Below are 27,819 nucleotides of genomic sequence, written 5' to 3' on the forward strand. Positions count from 1 at the left end.
TCGACCTACTAGCCACACTTCTAATACACCATAGGCCTTCTTGGCCCTGAGGGCACATTGCTGTCGCATGATCGTTCTGCTGTCAAACTGTCAAATGCTTTACTGAAATCCAGATTAACCACGCCCACTGCACTGCCATCATCTGTCCACCTGGTTATGTCTTCATAAAAGGCTATCAGGTTGGTCAAACATGACTTTGGAAAAACCATGCTTACTGCTCCTAATGACCCTCCTACGTTTGATATGCCTGGACAGCACCAAGGATAAGTTGTTCCATCATCTTTCCAGGGATGGAGGTGAGGCTGACTGGTCTGTAGTTACCTAGGTCCTCCTCTTGTCCTTTGTGAACACTGCACTGACATTCGCTTTGCTCCAGTCTTCAGGCACCTCTCCTGTTGCCCACGATTTGCCAAAGATCAAAGAATGGCCTAAGTTGGAAGGGACCTTAGAGATCATTTTAATCCAGCCTCCCTGTCGCCAGAGACACCACCTCTCGACTAGATCAGGCAACACATGGCGACCGAACGGGAATAGAACCCGCGACCTTAGCGTTGTTAGCTCCACGCTCCACTGACTGAGCTAACCAGCCCCCAGGATGATGGAGAGTGGCCTAGCAATGGCTTCTGTCAGCTCCCTCAGCAGGGCTTGCCTGCTGATTGCCTGACTGATCCCTAACCCAGTCCTCATCAGCCAGGGCAAACTCCTTTACCCTGACTTCCTTCAAGTGTGAATATTTTTATGCAAAAAAGAAAAGAAGTGTTCTGTAGCCCGAAGTAGTACTGAATATGCTCTGAGTTGATGTTTAAATCTTGTATGTACCAGATGTTAACAAGCTGGTTGTTTGCAGAAATTGGAATAAGAGTTGATTCCCTCTATCCTAGTAACCACTTCCCTACTGTATTAACTTGCACGATCTTTCACCAGTGTTGGTAATTTGTGTAAAGTTCTTATAGGATTGTGTTGGTAACTGTTTAGGAAGGTGATACCAGGTAAGATTTATTTGGATTGACTTATAGCACGAAAAGAAACCAGCTTTGACACCTGGCTTCTCTATGTAGCATTCTGTCATACCCTCAATGGTTACAATAAGTTTATTGAAATGCTTGTGTTCTTACAAAGAGGATGGACTACTTCTTTGGTTTTTGCTTGTCACAAAACTTGGGTAACAAATGTGTCTCTTTTCCTCTAGGGATTTTTGGCTAATCAGAAGAGAGCTGAGAACTTGAAAGATCCTTCTGTGCTGCCTGACTTATGTTTGAGTCATGCAAATCAGCTGATGATTATGTTAACTAATCACAGAAAACTGTTAGATATTAAACAGAAATGTACCACTGCCAAACAGGAGCTTGCAAATAATCTACAAGTCAGGTTGAAGTAAGTTGGCAATTTTCAACTTTATATTGCTTCTACTTGCATGAAAACTGTTTAAAGAATTTCTTAAGCAAATCATTTTTAATACCTAATTTTTCTTATTGGGACAGAGAATAGAAGTTGGATCATTTCAGTTTGTATGTGAAGCTATTTCTTGGTGTGAAACAAAATACTATTTTAAGAAAAACTTTTTTTTAAATGGTCTTCATATCAATAAAATGGTATCCATGAACCTACAATCCCCTCTCCTTATCAACCTCAGAAGCCATCAGTATCTTATTTAAAATTTGACTGGCAATTATATTAATGTTTTTGAAGGGTTATAATAAGCATTAGCGAAACAAACTTCCACAGCACAAACATCAAAGCACAAAAGCATGCCCGTAGTTCAATTTACTTGTAGTTCATGAAAAATAATTATATTCAGTCACATCAGTAAAAATAACAATTTTGCAAGTAATCATCATTACTGTATAATGTGGAAGGCAGTAAATATTCTGTATTGCTGAATGGGAAATACAGTTTTTCACACTACTACACTTTAGATGTTTTGTCATGTCAGATACATAGGAAAGATATACAGAGTTTAATAATTCTTGGAAGAAAAAAATTTGTTTCTTCTAGCAGCTAATAGGTAATGTTGTGACACTGGTAGACTTACGTGCTGGATATCCTCAAAGCAAAATTTTTTTTTTCTTGAAGAGATTGTGTTTTGTATAGATAAGGCAGATGAAAAGTGCAGGAAGAAGTAAGCCAGAATCAGCAGTGCACTAGTGACAAAGGTACTGTTGTATTCATAAAATAAATTACTGGTAGATAAATTAAAATATGAATTTGACTCTTTTGCCTAGGCATCTGCTCTTACACCAATGAAAAAAAAGACTTTTTTGTACCGTTTTTTGCACTATAGCAGACTTCTAGGGATAGTATGTAGGACCTATGTGGCCATAAAGAGCACTTTCATTTCCTGTGTCATGGAAGTATTTGTGTAGTATACATTTAATTAATGAGTTACTAGAAGAAAAGACTTGGGTCCCTTTGTAAGGAATAAGCTAGTGAGTTGTGGAGTGACTGCGGAGTAGGTAAATGAGAAGAAAACATACATGTAAAATAAACAAAGTGAAAACCCACTCCCAATTTTAGTCCCTCAAAGCAGGGAAAATATAATAAAAACTGAAAAAAGCCAACACTGTATTTTGTGTCAAACCAAAGGTGGTTCTAGCTTGTCCAGTAGCAGTTAGCAGTGAATGAATGTAAATGGGAATCCAATACTGAGGAAAGAAACTTAATTATTTGTAAATATTCTGAGAAGAGCATTCTTATCTGATCTAGGGGTGGCTCTTCTGTTTTTAATTGCTGATAGAGGTATTTTTTTCCATGAATTAGTCCAACCTTTTTTTTTTTTTGAATTCACAAACTTTTTTTTGTGCTGCAAGTTCTGCCACTTCATTGTATGTTTTGTGGAAACTCTACTTCCCTTAGTGTTCTGAACTGGCTGCTTTTTGGCTTTGTGTAATCATAGAATGATTTGGGCTGAAAGGGACCTCAAAGATCATCTAGCTTCAACCTCCTTGCCATGGCAGGGACATTTCCCACTAGGTCAGATTGCTCAGTGCTCCATCCAGCCTGGCCTTGAACATTTCCAGGGATGGAGCATCCACAACATTCCTGAGCAACCTGTTCCAGTGCCTCACCACTCTCCGGGTAAAGAACTTCTTGATATCTAGTCTAAATCTGCACTCTTCCAGCTTCCACCCATTACCTCTTGTCCTATCACTACAGACACTTGTAAAAAGTCCCTCCCCAGCCTTACTGTAGGCCCTCTTCAGGTACTGGAAGTCCCCAGAGCCTTCTCTCTTCCAGGCTGAACAACCCCAACTCTCTCAGCCTATCCTAGTATGAGAGGTGTTCCAGCCCTCTGACCATCTTGGTAGCCCTCCTCTGGACTCACTCCAGCAGCTCCATGTCTTTCTTGTGTTTGGAGTTCCAGAGCTGGAATCGCTATTCCCTCACAAGGGCAGAGTAGAGGGGGAGAATTACCTCCTTCGACCTGCTGGTCACACATCTCTTGATGCATCCCAGGATATGGTTGGTTTTCTGGGCTGCAAGCGCACGCTGTTGTCTCATGCTGATCTTATCATCCTCCAACATGCCCAAATCCTTCTCCCCAGGACTGCTCTCAAACCACTCATTGCCCAGCCTGTATCTGTGCTTGGGATTGCCTTGACCTGGGTGCAGGACCTTACACTTGGCCTTGTTAAACTTCATGAGCCTGGCCTGGGCCCACCTCTCAAGCCTGTCAAGGTCCCTCTGGATGGCATCACTTCCCTCCAGCATTTTGACTGCACCACACAACTTTGTGTCATCGGCAAACTTGCTGAGGGTGTATTCGATGCCACTGTCCATGTTGCTGACAGAGACATTAAAGAGTACTGGTCCCAGTACTGATCCCTGAGGGACACCAGTTGTCCCTGGTCTCCACTTGGACACTGAGCCATTGATCACAGCTCTTTGAGTGTGATCTTTCAGCCAGTTCCTTATCCACCAAGTGGTCCATCCGTCAAATCTATGTCTTTCCAACTTGGAGACTAGGATGTCGTGCAGGACCGTGTTGAAGGCCTTGCTCGAGTCCAGGTAGATGACATCAGTTGCTCTTCCCTTGTCAGTTGATTCTGTTACTCCGTCATAAAATGCCACAAGATTTGTCAGGCAGGATTTTCCCTTGGTGAAGCCATGTTGGTTGCCAACAATCACCACATTTTCCACGCGGCACAGCAGAGCCCTCAGAACGATCTGCTCCATGATCTGGCCAGGCACAGAAGTGAGACTGACTGGCTTCTAGTTGCCTGGGTCTTACCCTTTTCCAGTCAGTGTGTACTTCACCAGACTGCCGTGAGCTCTCAAGCATGATGGAAAGCAGCCTAGCAACTTCCTCTGCCAGTTCCCTCAGGACTCCTGGATGGATCTCATCAGGTCCTGTGGACTTATGCACCTTCAGGTTCTTTAAATGGTCTCAAACCCGATCTTCACTTACAGTGGGCAGATTTTCCTTCTCCCATCCCCTGCCTTTGGCTTCTACAACTTGGACAGTGCGGCTAAAGCCCCTGTGGATGAAGACTGAGGCAAAGAAGCCCTTGAGAATCTCCACCTTCTCCGTATCCTTCATGACTGGCTCTCCTGTTCCCTTCCGTAGAAGGGCCGCATCTTCCCTAGCCTTTCTTTTATCGTTAATATACCTATAAAAGTTTCTCTTGTTACCCCTGATGTCCCTGGCTAGATTTAATTCTATCTAGGCTTTAGCTGCTCTGACCACTTCCTCGTATTCTTCCCAGTCTGTCCTTTCTTCCACTTTCTGTAAATTATTTTTTAATTTTTAAGTGTGTCCAGGAGCTTCTTGTTCATCCATGCAAGCCTCCTGACATTCTTGCCTGTCTTCCTCTTTTTTGGAATGTATTGCTCCTGGGCAATCCTGTGTGGTCCTTGAATATGGACCAGCTTTCTTCGGCCCCCCTCCTCTTCAGGGCTTCATCCCATGGTACTCCACTAAGGAGATGCCTAAAGAGGTCAAAGTCTGCTCTCTTGATGTCCAGGGTGACGAACTTGCTACATGCTCTCATTGTTGCTCTGAGGATCTTGTATTCTAGCATTTCGTGGTTGCTGCAGCCAAGACTTCCCTTAAGTTTCACACTATCCACCAGCCCCTCATTGTGTGTGAAATCAGGGTCCAGTACGGCACCCCTTCTCATTGGTTCCTCAACCACCTGGAGAAGAAAATTGTCATCAGTGCATTCCACGAATCTCTTGGTTGCTGCCACCCTGCTGTGCCGTCCTTCCAAGAGATATCTGGGTGGGTGAAGTCCCCCATGAGGACCAGGGCTTGTGAACGCGAAGCTGCTCCTATCTGTCTATAGAGGACCTCGTCTGCTTGGTCATCTTTGTCAGGTGGCCTGTAGCAGACCCCGACTATGATATCATCTTCCCCTGCTTTTCCTCTAACCCTGACCCATAAGCTCTCAGCCAGCTCCTCAACCATCCCCAGGCCAAGCTCCATGGATTCCAGCTGTTCATTGACATAGAGTGTGACATCCCCTCCTCTTCTCCCCTGCCTATCTTTCCTAAAGAAAGATGCCCTCTAGTTCTTGCTACTCAAGCTATGAGGAAGTTAACAGTGCATGTCTTGTAGTTTCTGTTAGAATATGTTCCTAGTTGCTTATGTTGACTGGTTTGTGTTTGTTGTTTTACTTCACTTCTGTCAAGAAAAAAAAGTTTTATCTTTTTTATTTCTTGTGGGATATACCTCCATTTTATGCCACCTCTAGTGGCAAAGTTGCTGTAATGTTTCCCCTCAAGCATACCAGCTGATCACCTTTTCAGCAGTTATCCTGCTTGAAATTAATGTATTGATTATATCCATAAGATAATTGAAGATGTGATTACAAGGTGTGAGAATTCTTATGTTACAGGGACTGTTATTTGTAGTGCATGAGTAGATGGTGTGAACTTCCCAATCAGTGTTTGATCTTTTTTCTTTGACAGTATTCCCACCCTTAATATTTCAATAACTATTTTTAAGATTTATAAACAAAAAGTAGTATCTTCTTGGCTCTGCAAGTACCAGCTATTTTGAATTCATTATCTTACCTCCTAAGGTTATGTCTGCTAAGAGCATTACTTGTGAAAAACGATACCTTAACTTAGATGGTGGCAAATGCTCATTTTTTGAGCACTGATGTGGATATCTTACTGTGAGAAATTAACATGTAATTGAAAGGCAAGTACTGAATTCTGAATTGCTTAGTGCTTCCAGGTAGCCTGTTGTTGTCTCCTGTAAGATTATGCCGTTGTTCAGTGCATCTAGATACGTTGCTAATGTTAGTGAAATTTAAATGCAGAAAAGATGACTAAGTTGTTATCTTCTAAAGTGTAACCTACTTTTGTAGGTGGTGTTGTTTTGTAATGCTTCATGCTGACCAAGATGGAGAGAAGCTACAAGCATTGCTTCGTCTCGTAACAGAGCTCCTAGAAAGGGTCAAGGTTGTAGAGGCTCTCAGTACTGTTCCTCAAATGTACTGTCTAGCTGTTGTTGAGGTTGTGAGGAGAAAAATGTTCATAAAACACTACAGAGAGGTGAGTAAAACTTTGAGACCCAACCTTTGTGTCAGTTTATAAATTAACAACTAATTACATATTTACCTTTCCACAGTGGGCGGGTGCTTTGATAAAAGATGGGAAACACCTATATGAAGCTGAAAAGGCAAAAAGGGAATCTTTTGGTAAACTGTTCAGTAAGTACTTCCTCTTCTGTGAAATCAGAATTGTGATTAAGAATTACTTCTGTCTTTATAGTTAAAATACTGGCATTATGTGGTAGTTTACCTGTCTAATTTCTTCTTTCTTTTTTTTTTTTAACCATAAATAGTAAATTCATGCAGTGTGCTGGACAGTCCTGTTATGATCAAAATACTTTTCTGGTTTTCTATTAATCAAATTAATGAACTGTTTCATATAGTTTATCCAAAATTTGGAAAGTTCTAAATAGTATAATGCTTTTAAAATGTAAGATTTCTAATTATTACATTTGAATGTGGTTTCTATTTGAAGATGCTCTGTAAGCATTACTGTTCTTTTAAATAACACTTCTAAAATCATTGCTGAGTATTTGGGTATTGCTGTGACTTCCTCTGTACTGCTTCAGCAAAAACAAGAATGAAGCCCTACATATAAAGACCTTGACCAGAAGTTTAAAAAAAAAGTAAAATAGACATGAAGTGTCCGGTAGAAGAAATCTTGATTTTTTTTTTTTTTTTTTTTTTCTGCAAAGTCTGCAACTTATGTTATGAATGAACTGCTAAAATAAGAAAATTGAGCAAAAGGTTATAAAAATTTTTGGAAGTTGATTAGCAAGATCACAATAAAAATTTGAAAAAGGAGTTGAGGCTTTTGCAAAGGTGAACGTTAAGCAGAAAGAGGCTTCAATGAAGTGAGAAGTTCTACTTGGATAGCGGGTTTTGCATGAACTACTGTGGTCACTTTCAATTTTTCTTTTGTCATGAAATGACAGTTAATGCTTTCAAATTTAGTTCAGCTGTTAAACTGCAGTAGCTAAAGTGTTTTCTTTTGAGGCACTCTTTGTATATTGCTTTTCTTACTTTTAAGTAACGATTTTTTCTTTGCCCAGGGAAGTCTTTTCTAAGGAATCGTTTGTTTAGAGGACTTGACTCCTGGCCTCCATCCTTTTGTGTATGTACTCAATGTTTTTCTTTGGTTTATTTCGGTTTTAGAAACAGTGCTTTCATAAATTAGAAACCAAAGTTTAATTCATTCAAGCTATGTGCTTATCACATTGCTCTGACATGTATGAAAAAGCTGGGAGCTAATGTTCTTTGCTATCTCAAGTGACCTATATTAACAATGGTTCATAACTTGCAGTGTGGTAGGAGAGGAAGTGTCAACTTGGTATTCCTTTTTATCAAGGAGTTTGTGGTATTGAACAAAAAATTGTTTTGACCAGAAAAAAAGAAGCCAGGAGGGATAATTTCGTCATCTAATCCTCTCTTCTGAATAATACAGCCGTAAAATTAATTGGATGGTAAAAATTTTCATCTATTTCTGTAATCACTGGATGGGTGGAAGTGCATTTTCATTTATTTATTGGATGATAACATGAAGGAGTGAAAAAGTGCAGCCGTAATCAAGCATTGCCTGTTAGCTTTGATTTCATACAGCTTGTTTAATTCAAGATAACCTCTCCCAGATTCTAATGTTGCTAGCTCACTTGGCCTTGTTTATCCTTTTCAGTTTCTCATTTTCACTTTTTTTTTTTTTTTAAAGGACACTTGGAAAATAAGAATACTTGTTTCAGCATTTGAACACTGAAGTGAATTAATGCTTGACTGCATGTTTAGCAGCACAATAAATAAAGCTTCTGTCTCATACCTTAAGTTTTTTAACACATTGTTAAAGTTTGTGAAGTGAAGCTTGGTCATAGAGAGGAAGTTGGACTACATGATTATTGTAGGTCCTTTCCAACTGAAAAATAATCTATTCTACTACTTCCCAAGGCAATATGGATAGTGTTAGTGACTGTAAATGTAAATCACTTTTTTAGGGAGATGAGTTCAGACATGATTACTTTAAAAAAAGTATGAAATCTTTTGAGAGATCAGTTCACTAGCTTTTCTGTTAAGCTCTTTAATTCTTCCATAGTTATCTTGATATTATTTAATTCAATGTGTGAATAATTTTCTTCTTAATACAGACACGAAAACCTCGCAGATTTGACAGTGAGCTTCCAGATATCTCGTTAAATGACTTGCAGTTTTTGCAGTCGTTTTGTCCTTCAGAAGTACAGCCGTTACTCAGGTAAAGCACCTTTTTAAACTTTGTATGTTGTGGAAATAACTTCCCCCTCATCCCATCCCCTTCAACTGCTCCTCAGTCCACTTTATGTAAGGAACAGATGAAGAAATTTTTTGAACTGCTATAATTCTTAAGTAATGGTCTTCACTGACTTAATGCAGATATGTAGTATATATGTGCTCTGTGATTTGGCGATGTGTAGTCTGTATTGACATATAAAGGATATTGGATGTTACTCTGAGCTGCCTCACAGCTAGAGAAAAAAAAAATCAAAAATTGTTGTCAGTTTTAAACTGAAATAAACTCATAACTTTGTTCTGTCAGATCAGAATAAGATTTTTTTTTTTTATTTTACATATTTTCATTTGCTCTTTGTTAAGTGGTATTTGGTAAGAAGTAAAATAAATTTCTTTAGCCCAGCATGAGATCATAGAGATCTCCTTTATTCAGTTATAGCTTTTTCTCCGACAGGCTGATTTTACTAAAGAGCATATTCTCTAAGTGCCCCTGCTGTCTAGGTGAATCCATCGTTCTGAGCAGAAGCTTTATTTCCGTGTCCTGTCTCCCAACAGTGAGGCAGACATGCAAATGGGGATAGAAAAGCTACTCTTTTTGTCTCACAGGCAACTTTACGGAATTAGTTTCCTTTCCATAAAGACACCTCCAAGTTCTAGATAAGTTGACTATTAGAGTGAGCTTTCAAACTCATGGCTTTAACCTGTAGCAATCAGACAGAGAAATGCCCACCAAGATAATGGGAAGAAATTGACAGTAGCAAGTTCTAGGTAAGATTTTGTCTAGAAGGAGATCTGTCCATCAGTATGACCACAATCAGATACTCCATGTATCTATCATCCTTCTCCTCAAAGATCTCTGAATTTAGAGATTTGCTGAAATTCCATTTGTTTTAGTCTCAATCCTACAAAGAATGGTAAGGTCAATCCAAAAGGAGGACGCTCCGCTGTCATCTGTCACTTCACCAACAGTATCGGCCTGATACGTGTTACTGGTGCATAGTGCAGGAGCTATAGTCATTGTGGTATTCACCTGTGTTTTGCACTGGCTTTCTTTTTTATTCAGGGTTCTTAGCCACCCTTACAGTACTTCTGCTGGAATTAACTAGTGAGCTTACTCTGCTTGATAGTGGATTTACCCTAGATGGTACAGCCGTGACACACCCTTTTAATTTCTCTTAATTACGCTTTTAGGCTTGCACGTCAGTGATCCTGCAGGAAAAAAAGGGCAAAATATAGTATCTCACTGCTGATGTTTGCCTGATTTTGGAGGCTGTGAAAATTTTGCAACATTCCTGGGAAGTTTGGACTGAGTTCAGAAAGAGTTTTGACTTGCTGTTGTCAAAAAAACCTGATTGCTAGGTGAATTGTTTTGGTTGGTCTGAACTGCAGTGACATAGCTTTCCAGTTGATGGCAACAGAGGTGGAAATGTCATGTTCCTCATAGTTTCTGGGTTTAGGATTACATTTAGTAGAAATAATTGATGATAGTAGTGGACTTGCAACTCGAGTGGGCAGAACTGTCACACATCTCGGTAGACACTAAGATTCAGAAGAACTTTAGAGCAGTACTTTCTTTGATAGTTACATTTAACATCTAAAGAGCAGGCAATAGGCAAACTGAGACCCAGCACAAGGTCCTTTGCTATCAGGACCCCTGAGCTACATAATTAAAATTGTGCTTCTGTTCGCTCACAGTGGTTGAGTCTTCTGAAAGTATATGTTTGAGCAATTGTTGAAATCTTAATTCTGAAAAAATACATTAGATGCCACTCGCCCTGTATGTTGAATAGAGAATGCAAATTATGTTGACGTATAATCTGTTTATATTGTTAGCCTCAATGAGCTCCTGCTTCACGATTCCTGAGCGTATTAAAAATTCTGGATATATGGACTCTGAATTAAAAATATATAAATGTTACTTTTCCAGAGGTTTAGAAAACTTGCAATTGAAAGCTTATCTCGCAACACTTGCAATGTGACCATGACAAATCAGTCTTTTAATTTAGCTTACCTATCATTAAAATGAAATAATAGAGAATTAATAGTACTTCAGAAGAGCTTGATTGGAGAGAATCCAAATGGAGAGAATAGAGTCATTTGCAAATATAACTGCTTCAATTACAGATCTAATCGCTCTCAGTTCTCTTCTGTGACTGTAACTCTAAGTACTACTGGTACATGTTTTCCTCAGGAGGAAAGAATGACACACTACTTCCCCATCATTGTGTTTGTCATTATCTATTTCTTAAAAGCTCCCTATTACTTATTTTAAAACACAAATGACAAGCTTTTTTAGTGGATTTTCCATGTAAAGTAGATGAAATGAAGAAAGAATAAACCTTACACAGAGGGAAGCTTAGTCTTGTGGAATATATATGTAATAACTTTATGTATATGAATATTAGATTAAGAATACGGTTTAAAAAAAAATTAATCCTGTGCTATTTTTAAGGGTTCCCATACTTTGTGACTTTGAACCTCTTCACCAGCATGTACGTGCTCTACATAACCTGGTAAAGGCAGCACAGAGTTTGGATGAAATGTCACAAACCATTACAGACCTGCTGAATGAACAAAAGGTATTTCTATTTTTCTTCACTAAGAGAATATTCTATTCAAAAGAGTATAATATTTTCATAATAGCATTTTATCAACAACTTCAGAACGAAACTTCATTTTTCCAGATACTGAGATTAGTCAGTCTCAGAACTACATAATAATAGTTTCCTTTCTAATCATGTACTAGTAAATACTCTTGAGAATTTTGAACTCTTCAGTGAGTACAGTGAGTCTACCTAGAGAATAGTTAAAAGCTCTTCGATATCTTTAAAATGTTTAACAGATGCCTGTATTCCACTAAGAAAAGTATAATTTTTCTGTTAATATTTCTACTTTCTGCTATTTTCTAAAGCTTCTGTGTGTGAAGTGTGGACATTTTGACTTTGTCACTTCAGTTTTATATTTAATGAAGTTGTTACTTCTCTGCCTTTTCCCAGTGGTTCAAGTCCTTTTGGCACAAGCAGTGGCTTAGTTGATTGTCCCTGTTAGCTTGAATATTGATGTGTCACCTGCTCCGAGCTGGAGCGAGTGCAGAGGAGGGCAACAAAGCTGGTGAAGGGCCTGGAGAATAAAACTTACGAAGAACAATTGAATGAACTGCAGCTGTTTAGTTTGAAGGAGGCTGAGGTGACATTGTAGAGAGGTTGGTGCTGGTCTCTTCTCACAGGTAATTAGCGATAGAATGAGAGGGAATGGCTTCAAACTTCAACAGGGTAGATTTAGACTGGACATCAGGAAAAATTTTTTCACAAGAAAGAGTAGTCAGACATTGAAATGGGCTGCCCAGGGAGGTGCTTGAGTCACCATCCCTGGATGTGTTTAAAGGTTGTTTAGATGTGGTGTTGGGGATATGGTGCAGGGGTGAGCTTTGCAGAGTAGCATTAATGGTTGGATGATCCCAAGGGTCTTTTCGAACGTGAATGATTCTATGATTCTTTTGTTGCAGTCCTGCTTTTTGGAGAAGGGAAGAAATCTGTGCCATCTTTTTCTTTCAGTTTAGAAAGAATGATGGTGAAAATATATCTTCCTAGTTTTACTCTGCCTGTCAAGCAAATTCCTTCCCTTAGAAACTCTGTTTCTGCCAGTCACTTTTGATTGTTTCTATGCAGTCAGCCTTTAACTTTCATAATAAACCAGAAGGGGTCCTTTTAGCTTATGATTGTAGCTTGTCTCGGTGAAAGTCTGGGTGAGTTTAGCAATGCTTAAAAATTTATCTGAAGTTGACTGCTTCAAATTGGGTTTCTTTACCACTTTTGCTATAGAAAAAGGTGTCCTGAAATTTTTTTAGTGAAAAAAACAGGATAGTGACAAGTGTTGTAACTAGTTTCTTGATAAGGCTTGCAGCATCAGGAGAGTGTGAAATAAATCAAAGAAGTAAGTTTTAATAAAAATTATACATAATAACAGTAGAAAAATAAACAAGAAAGATGTCCTGTTCAAGTCTTGATGATTTGCCCTTTTTGGTTCAGACTTGCTTATCTGAGATATTTTTATTGGTGTCTGACTGGACAAAAAAGATGCTTGCCAAATCAGTAGAAGCTATTCTTCCCACTCCTCTCTTTTGCTCTGCTTTGACCGGTCTGTATTCTTGGCTGACTCAGAAATGTCAAATGCTTAGACAGATTTGGATAATTGTCTCCTTCCTTAGAGTAAATTGCATTGCACAGTCAGAGCTGGGCTGTTCGTGATGTCCTCTTGAAAATGCCCATCTCTGTTTGTAATTTCAGTGATTCATTTGAACTCTTTTTTGGAATTGAAGCAAATAGATCTTTCAGAAGTTTTTCCTTCCCAGCAAGTTATTACTTGGTGAAGGATATTAAGCCTTTTTCTGTGTTGCTTTGTTCTGCAGATGATCAGGAGTGTTTTCTAAATTATACTACTTTTTGCCCATTTTCTTTTTCTGCGTAGAATTACTGAGATAACTTGAAAATGTTATTTTCTTATCCTTAGTATTGCTGGGAATTTACAGTATATAGTTAGAACAATGAGTAAACATTTAATAGTAGTCCTGAAGATGCCTGCAGCTTCATGCACCTATATGCTCTGTTGGTGAACTCTGAGATATTGCTTCAGCTTGGTGTGGAGTTGGCGTTTACTGTGCAGGTGTTGAGTGTTGCCCATGTAGCAGAACATTGCTCTTGTACTCTCTCAAGTAGACACATTCGACCTTAACCCCCAATTCCATACAGGGCAGCAGAAGCCTAGTTCTATAAGTTGGACTAGGGTAATTTCCCTGGCTTGTTGGTAGTAGAGCATTTAGCTCTGTCAGGTTCAGGTGTGAGGTCATCCTGTGTCAGCTGCAGCAGCTGGTCTCTTGACAGTTTCTGTAGGCAGGAGAGAGAAGCTGTGGCTGCAGACAAGTGAGCAAAGAGCAAGTCAGAGAGGAGATTGAGTACCTTGCTGGGGATGTTAACAGCATTTCTTTTTAAGTGTCCCTGCAACTACTATTTCAACTTTAAAGTTCATGATATGCTTCTCTATCTGACACCAGATTTCTTTTCTTCGTATTGTGTCAGACCAGTTAACATTGTTGAAGATTTTTGTTTAATTCATTATTACTTTGAAATTTATTTACCTTTTTGAAACTTTCTGCTTATTCTTTGTAATTTAATGTTCTCACACCAAAGATACTGCTGTGCCCTCTCATTTCCATAACACAGCCAGAGTTTAAGCAGATCAATGATTGGGTTAAAGATGTCCAGGAGAAAGTTAAGGTGCCTATAGGAGTCAGGTAAGATGATTAAGGTGTCTTCTGCACAGTTATCCAATCGCTTGGTATTAAAAGTTTCTCTGGTAAGAGAAGTTGGCTTTTCAAATCAGATTATGAATCTACCACTTGTTCTAGTTGAATTCAAAATTCAAACACTGTAATGATTCCAAGAATTGCCCTATTCCCCAACTGTGTTTATCATGGTAAAGTAACTAGAACAAGGCATATAATCCAGCTGAGACCTCTATAAATTAATTCTGGTTCTCTGTCTCTGCTTTCTGTGTTTTCTGGTTTGCTCGCGATTCCTTTTTCTTTGTCATCACAGGAATTACAGTGTATGACATGTGCATACATTGCTGCCTGGAGATAGTAAAGACCAGATGTCAGGCACCAGCTTTTCAGGAAAATGGACAGCACTAAACAAAATTTCCTATCTAGTTTCAGTTACTCAGACTGTGAGGTTTAATTCGTCACTACACAGTCTTCTGATATGCTAACTAGAGACCCGACTCCCAGCGGCCACTGCAGAGGTTTCGAATTTGTTACAGCCCCAGGTCATGAGGAAACCAAGCTCAGTAGAGTGTTGCTCCACACAGTGACAATTTTTTTGTTTAGTTCTCCATACATCCTTGCTCTTTACCTTTTAGGATGATTCTGCAGCATTGCCAAAAGTAGATACCGTCTTTCCTTTGCATGTGGCTTTCTGGTGGCCTTCTAACATTCAGTGTCTTCGAAGTGCTTTTTTTACTGTGTGCTTACTGACATCTGTAATGCTAACTTTTATTACTGTTAAAGCTCTGGCTTATCAATGTTAAATGTTTGTCACGTAAAGTATATGCTTTGAATCCAGGCATATATCAGCAATAGAGTACTTTTCAACATTTTTTTTTTCCTAAGTTTTGTTAGATAAACAGCAAGCCGAAACTAAACCCAAGGGAAATGCTTAAACATGGACTAACAGTACCTTTGTCAAAAGAAGCCTTTCCCCTTAAGTTTATTTGTTTTGTTTTCTTTGTCTCAGGTCGTGGGTTCATTTTAGATACATACTTTGTTTATAATGAATAATGAGTTTTCATCACTCAGTTTCAAAATCATTGTACCATTTACTTTCATAGAAGTGAATGTCAGAGCTGGGAAGGGATTCTTCCTAAATCTCAGTTCAGAATTCAATTAGTCACTAATCTCCATTAAAACAATAGGATCATACAGAGAAGAACAGGGTCCTTTTTGGGTAGCAGCCATTTGTAAAATATTGGGAAAACAAAAATCGGCTGTTTATACATTAGCAGTCTGATATCTGTCACACTTATATCTGGTGTTTTTGGAGTTCTCTTTCTGACTATTTGTTGCCCAGCTCCACTAACTGTTGCCAGTCAAGTAGTTGAGCTCATGAATAACAAAAAATTATTGGTAAAATCTAGCGTACTGAAGAACACCAGACAAAAGATTTAAATGTGTAGAGACAGTGTTGGATGATTTGGAAAAGCAGAAAGTGTTGGTTCCTTGAAGAGCACCGTTCTGAAAGATCCCTAGCACTTTGAGACTGAACCTCTTAGGGGAATCTTTTACTGCAAGTATCTCCATGAGTCTTGAGGAATGGGAGTTTTTTTAGGGTAGTCGCATTCATCAGAGGAATAAGATTTAAAAAAGTCCTCCAAGGATGAAGGACAGAAAAGCCACATAATGTTCGGCCTATAGTGTTACAGACAGCACATCCAAGATCATTTGGAACACTAATACATTCAAATAATTAAAAGTTACTTCCAGATTGTGATCCAGATGATCCTGTTCATACCTGTTATGTCACAGATAAACACAGTTAAAATACATTAGGAAAGTATTTCACTCTAATTTTCTTTGGAAAAATTACTTTGCTGCCCATCCAATTAACTTCTTCAAGAATGCATCTTGGGTGGATGCTGGGACTGTACGTTGCTTTGTGGCTTCCACTGAGATGTTTTCTGCACTTGCTGAAGCTTAAGGTTTATATTTTTGCTCTGAGAATCTGCAGATGATGATATAGTTGGCATTAGGGCTTCTATATTTCCTGTCATATTTAATAGTTAATAGTTGACCATTTTTTCCTAGTTCTGGTAGACATGAAGATAGTAGTGGCAGAGGACTTTAATACATGCTTTGCCTATTCTGTCAAGTAAAGCATGCAAGGGAAAAATTACGTTAAATCATTTACTAAAAATTACAATTACACATCACAGGCTGTTTGCAAGGTCTCTAAGGTCTTGCTGAGGTTGGAGATTCATTTTAAGGCATTTCTATATGGTGCTTTACTGAATTTCAGGTGCATAGAAATAAGTGCATGTAGCTTGGCCTACAGTTAGAATTATTGTAGGCATGATGAATCAGACTTCTGCTGAATTCACTTAAAGTGTGTATTCCATGACAGTATAGAAAACTATGACGTCTTTGAAATAGCAAACGTTGATTTTCAAAGACTGTGCTTGAATTTACTGCAATGTATGCACTAGAACTTGAGATTTTACTTTATATATTGCAATAAACCAAAACTGATGAGAATGAGATTTAGACGTTATCTAATCACAATTGGAAAATTGGTTTGAAGTAAGTTTTTTGTATTATTCAAACTTATGTTTCAGCCCTTTGAAATACAGTTGCGCATTGGACTTCTGAATAGGTGAACATTTAATATTTACGTATTTACAAATGGTGCAATTTTGAAACTTACTGGAAAGTCTCTCTGAATTTCTGCAATTTTTACCTGAATTTTAGTCATACACGTTTTGGACTGTTACAGATAATAAGGCTGATTTTCCAAGTTCTTGTTTTTGTCTGGTAATTTTTAATCAATTTAAAATATTAACATTTCTGTCTATCCACTTCATTAAGTGTCTGTTTTATATATTATGACTTGTAGGCCTCCAATAGTCAAGCATCACCACAATCTGCTACCACGCCAAGGATGGAAAGTACAACAGGAACCACAATTGCTACCTCTTCAAGAACTCCTCCATCACTCAGTCTTCAGGGTCCCCTGTGTCCTCCTGTGTGTCCCCCAGCTCCATTAGAAGAATTGTCTCCAGACAGCATCGATGCTCATACATTTGATTTTGAGACTATTGCCCATCCGAACCTGGAGCAAGCTCTTAAGCAAGGATCATTAGACTTGGATTCATTAGCAGAAAGTCCAGAATCTGACTTCATGTCAGCAGTAAATGAATTTGTAATAGAAGAAAATCCAGTATCTCCTAATGTAATAAGTGATCCACAAAGTCCAGAAATGATGGTGGAATCTCTTTATTCTTCAGTTATCAATGCAATAGACAGTAGACGTATGCAAGATACAAATACTTGTGTAAAGGACATTTCAGTAGAAAATGCACCTCTCAATGTTTGCATGGAGAAGTGTAGGGTTATTGCCCAAGACTCCAAGGTACATTTAAGAGGTATAAAAGAAGATCTTTGCCACTTTAGAACACTTGTACAAAGAGAACAGTGTGACTTTTCTAATTCTTTAAAATGCACTTCATTAGAAATAGTAAATACTATTGAGAAGGTAAAACTTTCACTTGAAAAAACACTAAAAGATAAACATCAAAATGAATTAGAGTCTTTGAAAAGTGAATATGAAACTAAAATTAATAAATTATTGGAGGATAGTGAAGAAAATAAAAAGAAGATAAAAAAGTTAAAAGGTGACCTATTAGGCCTTGAGGAAGTTCTTCAGAATAAGAATGATGAATTTGCGATGGTGAAAAATGAGAAAGAAGCTGTAGTTTGCCTTCAGAATGAGAAAGACCAGAAATTACTTGAATTGGAATGCCAAATGGAGACACAAAATTCTGAAATTAAGGAACTGAGACAGTCACGTGAGGTAGTACTTGAAGACTTGAAAAAACTTCATGTTGAAAATAACGAAAAACTGCAACTCCTGAGAGCAGAACTTGAGAGTTTAGAGCAAAGCCATTTAAAAGAACTGGAAAATAAACTACAAGCCAGGCATTTACAGGAAATTGAGAAGGCACTAACTGAGCACAAGGACTGTTTAGAGAAGTTAAAAAAAGAAAACGAGCATAGACTTGAACAAATGCAGGAATCTCATTCGGTAGTTGTGCAAGAGAAACAACAACAAGTAGAAGAGTTACAACTCAAAGTTTCAGATTTGTCGGATTTGAGGTGCAAATTAGAAGTTGAACTTGCCCTGAAAGAGGCAGAAACTGATGAAATGAAGCTTCTTTTGGAAGAAAGCAGAAACCAGCAGCAAGAGACCTTGAAATCTCATATTGATAAAGAAACTGAAAGCTTAAAAAAGGAGATAGATGAATTAAACAATAAAATACAAATTAACAGTGAGGAATATCAAGTGGGCTTATCAGAATTAAGGACTCTGATGACAATTGAGAAAGATCAGTGTATTTCTGAGCTAGTAGACAGATACGAAGAAGAATCAAATTTGCTTAGAACTGAACTAAATAAAGTAACACTTCTTCATCAAAAAACTTCTGAGGCAGAAAAAAGACTTTCAGAGCAAGTAACAGAACTACAAAGTAAGTTAGAGTTGGAAACGAATGCCCTAGAAAAGGAAAAAACAGAAAAACAGTCTCTTTGTGAGCAGCAGGAGAAGTATCAAGCTATTATCCATAAGCTTAAGGAAGAGAAAGAACTGTTAGTATCTAACCAAGAAAAAGACAGGCAGTTGCTCATTCAGAAGCTCAATTGTGAAAAAGAGGATGCAGTGCAAACTGCTTGTAAAGAGTTTGAATTACAGAGGGAAGCTGCTGAAAAAGGGCTTTTGGAAAAAATACAACAACTTGAGATGCAAGTAAATCAGAGGTACTGTAAGAATTAAGTTACTGTGTTTTCCTAGTGTTTTAAATTAATTAATCTGATATAGTCATGATGCACTATGCAGTAAGTAAAATTTCTATGTATTTTTAATATTTTTTTATCTGCTTTGTTTTCTATATTCAAGTTTCAGGTTACTTCTGATTTATACATAGTGGTATTCCTGTGTTTGTACTTAATCTCAAAGATTGTAAAATATTTGATTCTATATATGGTTCTATGATTTTATACATTATTATTTCCAGACAGCAATGAAGGTTTTATATTTCAGTCTTGTAATGTTACATTGAAGGAGTGCTTTCACAATAGCATGTTGGTTGGAATTCTGATTTTGATGGTCTTGGCCTCTCCTTTCCTATCCTTTTCTCTGTTATTAGCACTATGTGAGCATGCACTGGCTAGCTTTTAGGCTGATAACTTTCTTTGATTAGCTAACTGTGCGCTCTTGTTGACGTGAAAAGGTGTGTCAGGATATCTATATACACACACATATAAAAATATTGACTGGGAGTTGTCTTGTGGTCACCTGCACTTCCATTTAGCTTGAGCTGCCATGGTTATGTGTTTCCAGGTCTTCAGTTTGAGCTTTATAATGAAACACACATGGGCAACATAATTTTAAAGAACATCTTAACATAGTTGTTAATTCATTGTTAATTTCTGCAGTGGTTTTCTATTTTAAAAAGAAAGTTGTATTTTGCCTTGCCATAAATGCCTAGAATTAGCCTGAATACTCTTATTGGCTTACTGGTTTATAATGCTAATCAGCAGAGTGGATTATGGTGTTATGGAGTGGAAATAAGTATTTTCTGTGTGACAGTTGGTTAGAAACAATATTTTATTTTGCAGTGGTAGAATTTGTCACTTATGTTCTTGTAGTGTGACGGAACACAGCAGATGGATCTTGCTTGTACAGCACCTAAAGAGCATTTTTTTCTAGGTATTATGATATATGAAATACATGAAATAGGAAAAGACCAATAAAATGGACAAAATGGGTGTAAAAGCCCAAGAACTACCTCAGAACATGATTATACATTGAAGCTAGCATTTAACTTTTGAATATCAATATAATGTTAAAAAGAAAGGAGGGCGTTATGGGTATTTTGCAGAGTCCAAAATGTGTGCACAATTCACATAGTGTAAATAGTGCGAGGGAAATATATCTACTTCACTTGAATTATCCCCGTCATTCCTATTACCTCAAGATTTTCATATGTGAACATATCCAGCATTAAATGGTGTTATATCAGTGTCTGTTTTGTATGTCAGTGTATGAAAAAATACATTGATGTTATGTGTTCTGAATTAAGATTGGGATAAAATGAAATTAATAACTCTCCTTAATAAATGAACAAAATATTCTCGTAATGAAATTTGGTGAAATGAGGAGAGAAAACTCTGTGTTCTTTTCCTTTTATATGTATTAATGCACTGTAGAACTTTAAAAAACTTAACAGGAAAAAGATGTAGTTGTGTCATCAGAGTTTTTAAAAATCCACCATCCAGACTTAAACTTGAACAAGTGTGTTCTTATACAAGCTGGATAAAAGAGATAGTAATGTATTTCAAAGAAATATTGTCTGCTTCAGTCTAAAGAAGCGTTAATAATTTGTTGTGAATCCTGTCAAGCAATTTAATTTTCAATTTTCAGTGTGACATTAAGGTATATATTGCCTCCTAAGGCTCCTCTTTATGCTTTTAATCTGCTGTTAGGTTTTTTTTCCTCCTGGAATAAAGACATGCTGTGTTTTTGCTCCAGAGGACATATATGTTAAGTGAATCTGTCTTACTGTTTCAAAGTCACTGTCTAGTTGTTTGGTTTCTGAGTTCCTAAATCCCCACGTTATGTCAATAAGTTGACTTGGCTTGTTATTCTCACTCAGTCACTGTTTAGCAGTTAATTTGTAATGGTAGAAACCAACTTTTATTTGGCATGTGCCTGTATGTTTGTTAGATAAAAGTCCTTTTCTGCAAGAGCCATATTACATTAGCCATGTGGATGGCATGGACAGGGAGATGAATTATTTGAAATTTGACCTGAGTGTTGTGCTGGTATCAGGAATTTGGTTTTTGAACTTAATGTGAAAACTAACAAAAGTATTTAGAAATTGCAAAGAAGCATTTGTGACCAATGGAATACCAACATACAAAATTTAATGTGTTTTGGTTATGATATGCCTGAGATTCAAATCATCATGATTAGGAAAGATATAAAACCACAAGGCATTTGTAACTCCCCTATTTCATTTTTCTACTGTGTGCAGTATGTACCAGCCAAAATAACTGAAAACCACAACGTCCGTAATGACTTATGTTGTTAAGCGGTTTGCAGGTTAGTTAAAAGGTTTATAACATTGTAAAGAATGTTAAAGAATTTTAAAAATAGAACAGGTATCCTGACTGCTTTGAAAACTGATTTACAGCTTCGGTGTATTTCAGCCTTGGTATTGTCGAGCCACTTGTATCAGACCACCACCAGTGGTGAAGCCCCTCTGTAAAGCATGTGCTCTTTCTCACAGCTAGGCTTAATTTAGAAATAAATTGAAATTTAATCCAGCATCAAAATGCTTTCTCAGTGGCACAATACGAAAAGATTTGCCTGGGTCTCCCATGACTTGCTCTGTTCTCTGGTTATTTTATTTCTGGTTTCTGAAGTGTCAAAAGCTGGTTTGCTGCTCTGAGAATTTCAGTTGGCTTTCAGAGTTCTTTCATTTACAACCTCTTACGGGCTTTTTGGGTGCCTAGCTACTGTATGGTAAGTGGTTTGTTTCTTCAGTATATGCCCGCATGGTAGAATAGTGGTAGTCTTGCTGAATACATCCTTTGTCAAAGGATCTCCAGTCTCTGAAGAGATGTGCTTTCGGTGTCTTGAAAACACTTTAAAAAGTTAGGGATTGTCACTGTTGCCATAGTTGTCAAGACCTTCGCAGATCAAATGTGGAAACCTGATACAGTGACAAGGTTAATTTAAAAATTAGTAATGTGCTAGCATCCTTTTCAGAATAACAGTATCTATTACTTGGCTGTCATTTGCAAAGGGTCGGTACTCCAGGCAGCCTGGCTGAGAGGCTGATGACAGCTGCTTTGGTTTAGTGCCACTGACAGCCTTGGGTTTAGGCCAATGTATTAACTTGGCATTTAGATAACCTGGAATAACAGGAGTGAATTTTTGTTGCTTGTAAAGTAAGGTGCAGGCATACCTCTTCCTTACACTTCTCAGACAAACTTTGCCTGTGCTTTTGCGACTTGGTAGGGAAAATTGGTGGCAGTAACAGAGGCAGGTGAATGTGTACTGGGTCACATGGTAAAGCAAAGACTCTTTAGAAATAGCTGCAACTGGTCATTTCATGGATGCCCAATCCAGTATGCAGCAATGGGAATTTTATTTTCCCTGCCTCCTCTCCTGTGGAATTCTCTTTTTTTCTTTCATATTCTCCGTGATGAATCTTTTTGGTGTCTCTGAGATTCTGTAGCCCTTAGTCTTAGTAGAGGAGCTTTGCATTGTGAAGCAAGAAGAATTTTTGGAGCGTTTTTAGCGTTAGGAGTTGTTCTTGTGAGTGTTAGCATATTAGCACATGATGTTTTGCGCTCAGCACAGCCTACCTAAGATCAGGAGGCCGTGCCTCCAGGCTGCTCTGACTGGAGAAAATTATTGACACACGTATGTAGATGGAGAGTTAGGTTTGAGGGATTTTCTTTACATTATTCTTGTGTAGAGGAATACTAGGAATTTAAAATAATACAGTGTTTCACAAATGTTGCCCAGAAAAGTGATTTCTCTAACCCAGTGTTCTTCAGTGGAGGTTCTTGATAACTCAAGCCAAAACATAGAAGAGCATAGTCAGTGCTTTTGGTTCAGTGGTGGAAAATATTTGGCCTACGTAACATTGCCTGTTTCAAGTGCCATATAAAGTCTTTAACCTTCCTGGCCTTGATGACTGTTGATGCTTTCTTTTCTTTATGATCATTACTGGTGTCCTCTAGATTCTGCAAGCCAGCGTTTTGAGTGTCATGTCTGGATTCCTTAGCGTCAGATTTATTACTGAATTGCTTTGATTTGGATAGTTCTGGAGGCTTTGCATTCTGACATACTAAGAATCTTCAGGGAGACGATCGTCATTGTCCCTCTTAACTTCTGTTATGTTAGAAAAGTGAAAATAAAAATCTTCTCCCTCAACAAAACTTCAAAACTAGAGCCAGTGTAGTACTCTAAAAACAAGAATGCCAAAGGCCAAGAATTTAAAGAGATGCTTATGATAAAAAGTAGAATTTAAGGTTATTAACAACTTAATTAGAGTATTTCTTAAATATTTCTCAAAAAACTTCTGACTTCTTGTGTGTTTGCTTGTTACATGTATTCTGACACCTTGTATATGCTGCAAATTTAAAGACTAAACATTTTCTTTTAAGTCCTCCCGTTGAATCATCTGCTGAATCAAACTTGATCGCTGAACTTCAAGAGAAACTTCAGGAAGAAAAAATCAAGTTCTTAGAGCAACTTGAAGAACAAGAGAAAAGAAAGAATGAAGAAATGCAGAACATCAGAACATCGCTCACAGCAGAACAACAGGTAAAGCTGATGCTTTTTAATTACTTTTTCTCCCATGACAGTTATATTATTTTGCTGTTTTGAAGTTACGGAGTTGTTTGGGGCTTTTTGGCTATGTAACACTTAAACTTTCTAAATGTGTGCTATTATATGAAGCCAGGATATGATGTGTTATTAGAATCCAACACTCGAGCCTAGATATAAAAAAACCACTACCCAACAAACGAAAAATTCCACCTTAAATATCTGTTAGCAGGGCAATCCAGATTCAGTTTTTGTTATTTTGTGAATACTTTTACATAAGTTGTTAAGGTAGTGCTGTAAATCTTTATCCATTAATCTCTTGGACTGCAGAAGGATACCCGTTAAGTATAGTCGTAAGTTAACAGCACAGAATTTGTGGACAACACAAAATTACGTATTTGAAATACTAATAGATTCAGAATGCTGCTTAATGGCTTCTAAACTTCATTACACTGGACAGGTGACATTGAGGTTTAAAGCAAATGTTGTATTTTATTTAATAAACTTAGAAACACTGTGTACTTCAAACTCTGATACAAAATCATGTTGCACTGGATTAATGATTATAACCATATCTGTACTTTTTCCTTCAGTTCAGAATATCTTGAATCTCTTAAATGTTGTAGATAAGTCTTCAGTTCTTAAATCTGTTAGTAACAGCTATTATCTTCAGCTTTGCATTTAAACACTAAGAAAGGATTTTCTGTTTTAAGCACCTCTACTTACTATAGCTATGGTAGGATCAAATAAGGACAAAGTGACAGTGTAGCGATCAGCCAGCTTGGTGAAGAAGCACAATGTATGAATGGCTTCATGCATAGAGCAGAAAATTGCAAATGGTTATAAAGAAAGGAATATTTTTGGAATTTCTGGGCCCCGAACCTTAATATACTTATGTGAGACTTACACAGCAAACCTAAGAGGAATATATCATACATTACATTGGCAATGGTAAGATTTCTCTTCCCATCAGAATAGGCCTTAATATACCATTTTCTTCGTTATCTAATATGTTGGGTTTTTTCTGCAGCAGAGTGTGGAAGGGAAGGTACTGAGGCATGAACAGCAAATTCCAGGGAAAGATGGAACCTTTTCTTTAAAAATAAAAATCACCAAACCAACAACAACCAAAAAAAGGCAAAAACCTGTTCTGACTGTCTGCAGAAATATGCTTCTAACTTCAGGAAGTACAACCTTTTAGAAAAGACTCGGCTGAAAAGTAAAATCACTGATCAGAGTTGGTTCTGTTTAGCTCCAGCCAGGACAATACAGTATTTCGGTCAGTGCTCCCAGCTCACCTGACTGGCTTTGCTGATCACTGTGTCTGGGCATTTATCCTCACCTTTGTCATATTTTTCTCAGTCAAGTTACCCGAGAGGTGTTACTTATGCTTGTGGTGTGTGATAGTTTTGTTGTGCAGACATACACCAAGGGCCACTGTGCACTGTGTAAGGTATGTAGCCTGCCAAATAGCTTGCATTAAGACTGCGAATTAATAGGCATCGGTCAAGACAATCTTAAAATTCACCAAAAAAGTTAAACTGTAATTTAATATTAGAAGGTTCTGTCTGTGTCTCCACCGCAACCTTTAGTAGAAGGGCTAAGGGAGGATGTAGAGGTTAGTAGGATAATTGAAGACGTGGAAAGATTTATCAGACTGATACCGAAGGATATGCTAGCCTCTTCTATGTCTAGTTATTCAAGCTATTAGCCAGGTTTCCTGCATGACATCTCCATTAATTAATTCTTCACTGAGGAATTAATGCATTACTTGAACTGTATTTGTAATTCAGATTCTAGTATACTATTCTAGTTTATTAATAATTATATATATAACATTTTGATGTAGTGCAGCTTTGTCTTAAGAATTTAATCCTTAAAGTAACTTTTTTAATATAAAATGTGCAACTGTCGTGCATTAAGTGGAATATAAAGCAGTATGTTTAAAAAAATCCAACAACTTCAAGTTGTTATTTTGTAATGATATTTTGTTTATGATTATACTACATGTGTATATTGGGCTTGGGGGAACCACAGGGGTAAAAATAAAATTTAAAAAAAAATTGTTACAGAGAGTCCTCAAAACAAAATGTACAGAGATGTTACCTCTTCACCAAAGTAATATGTGAACAAGTTTTAATTCCTTGTTAACAGATATGCGTGATATGTTTTGTACTCTTTTTGTTCTAAGTACATCTCATATTTCAGTAATGCTTTTCTGTTTTCTGTTTTCAGACCAACTTTAACACTGTTCTGGCAAGAGAGAAAATGAAAAAAGAGAGCATAATTAATGAACTCAGTGAGAAATTGAAAATGCTTACACAACAGCAAGAGAAAGATAAGGGTAAGCAAAGTTCTGAAGGATTCATCTTCTGTGATAGGACAATTCCATTCATTACAGATTGGTTTTGATCCTTAATGCTGCTGTTACTGAAAGAGTTTTTATTTGTGTCAGATTTGATTGAAACACTTTCTGAAGATAGAGCTCGCTTACTTGAAGAGAAGAAAAAGCTTGAAGAGGAAGTTAATAAACTGAGAAGTAGTAATTTTTCTCCATCAACCTACTCAGCAGCAGCTTCAGAAGTTTGTGGAGCCTGTGCAGCCGATATTCCCATTGACCCAGACAAATTAGTTTCTGACATTGCAGGTGAAGGGAGAATGGACTCCACGATGGAAACTAGTATGATGGCTGTGCAGTAAGTATGGGACATTGTAGTAGAAATACACAAAGCATGCTTTCTTTCTTTAAATGTATGCCTCTGGTTGTTGTGAAGTACAAATGAGCATATTTAACATTCCTTTTGTCTTTGACGTTCTTGCTAAAAATATTTTTTTAAATGGCACATCTACCATTTTGGTGTCACAGTCGTCAGAAGCGTGTGGTTTTGGTGTCTTAGAAGTATGCTACTTAAAGGTGAAACTTGGCCCCACAATTACAAAATGAAGAAATAGACCTAAATGCATGAAATAAAAGTCAAACAGGAGAACAACAATTGTGATAGTGAATGGGTGGGTGATTGCATGTTATTGGCATTTCTTTTGAATGATGGCTGACTCTCATTTAAAAACAAGTGTTCAGCAGCTCTTTGTTTGGGAGTCTTTTGGGTTTGTTGTTTTGGGGTTTTTTTTGTATACTCTCTCAGTCATCAGTACTGTGAGCTGTGTTGTACTGCTGATTTATTAGAAGGTGGTGAAGGGTCTGGGAAAAAAATGAGGAAAACAGCTAGGGAAGCAACTTACATCAAGTTAAATGTTTCTCTTAAGATTGCTTCATTTGTGTTTGAATCTAGTTGACATTCTGGGTTTACAACAGATTCAAATAATATTATGTTGATATTATGCACATTTAACCATTAGTCACCCTTTGTGTAGGGAGGCTTAATTAGGTAGCGGTTAGTTTACAGGTAGGTCTCTGAAGCTCTGCTTGAAATATTGAAGTGATTATAGAGTTCAGAAGGAACTTCGGGAGTTTTTTTGCAGTCATCAACCTCACTATACTCTCTTACTTATGGTGCCCTACAATAAAAGTGCACTTTGTTACTGGCCTAGAACACCTTGTCTTCTTGAGCGTCTACATGTAAAGCTGGTAGACTTTGGTCTGGTCTTAGATCAGAGTCTACTTGACCAGTGAAGTCTTCTGACTTAAATAATTCTGACTGGTACAAAGTTGTCCCATTGGTTCTTGTCAGGAAACCAGCCTACAGCAGATGTATTTTCTGTTTTTTCAATACTGACTTCCATGAAAACATACATCAAGTTTAGAGCCTTCATTCTTAATTTAAATGTACCTAAAGTAATGTTGTAAAGTTTTTTGAATAGTAAAGATTGTCTGATACTCCAAGAGAAGGTGCTGTGGTGATGCCTGCTGATATCCTATTTTTTTTACCCCAGTTGTCTTAAACATTTTAATAAATTTCTCTTAACATAGAATGTTAGGCTTTAAAATTTTGTACTAAGATGAGAACATTATATTACATGTACTGTCTGACTAGAACAAGACAAAATGGATTGCACATATGTGTGCCGTTACAATAGGGCTCATTACTGGAAGATACTTGGCTATTATCATGCTTAGTGCAGTATGAGAATCCATTTGGAATTGATTACTGGGACAGAATTCAGAGCAAAAAAAAAAAGATAAAAAAGGTTTGCGCAGGACATTCCAATTATTTTTAGTTCCATATAGAAACTGAGGATAAATAGTAAAATTAAAAAAATCTACAGTATTATTAATATTTCTGCTAGAGCAGCCTAAGAAAACTGAAATAGTCAATGTTTAGTATTTTCTGCTAATTCATGACAACTGTTCATCATGCTAACGCTTTCTACCTCCTTGTGGTGGAAGATGGCATTCCTTAAATTCTCTATACTATTTTTGTACCATGTCTAAGATGTCTAAGGAAATT

At 37.4% G+C, this 27,819-nt stretch overlaps 1 protein-coding gene across 1 annotated transcript in view; it reads left to right on the forward strand.

Annotated features, from left to right (window-relative positions):
- Positions 1 to 27,819, forward strand: part of RB1CC1 (RB1-inducible coiled-coil 1) — a gene marked incomplete at its 5' end in the record, with an annotated part of 61,335 nt that overhangs the window by 23,274 nt on the left and 10,242 nt on the right. Inside the window, 10 exons of the mRNA XM_009873714.1 lie at positions 1,190 to 1,374; positions 6,312 to 6,498; positions 6,575 to 6,656; positions 7,550 to 7,611; positions 8,630 to 8,733; positions 11,200 to 11,326; positions 16,910 to 18,825; positions 23,251 to 23,410; positions 25,649 to 25,757; positions 25,869 to 26,109. Coding sequence (XP_009872016.1) covers positions 1,190 to 1,374; positions 6,312 to 6,498; positions 6,575 to 6,656; positions 7,550 to 7,611; positions 8,630 to 8,733; positions 11,200 to 11,326; positions 16,910 to 18,825; positions 23,251 to 23,410; positions 25,649 to 25,757; positions 25,869 to 26,109 — 3,173 coding nt within the window. The remainder of the gene's footprint in view (positions 1 to 1,189; positions 1,375 to 6,311; positions 6,499 to 6,574; positions 6,657 to 7,549; positions 7,612 to 8,629; positions 8,734 to 11,199; positions 11,327 to 16,909; positions 18,826 to 23,250; positions 23,411 to 25,648; positions 25,758 to 25,868; positions 26,110 to 27,819) is intronic.

Source organism: Apaloderma vittatum, unplaced genomic scaffold (genome assembly GCF_000703405.1).
Source record: "Apaloderma vittatum isolate BGI_N311 unplaced genomic scaffold, ASM70340v1 scaffold697, whole genome shotgun sequence".
Lineage (NCBI taxonomy): Eukaryota > Metazoa > Chordata > Aves > Trogoniformes > Trogonidae > Apaloderma > Apaloderma vittatum.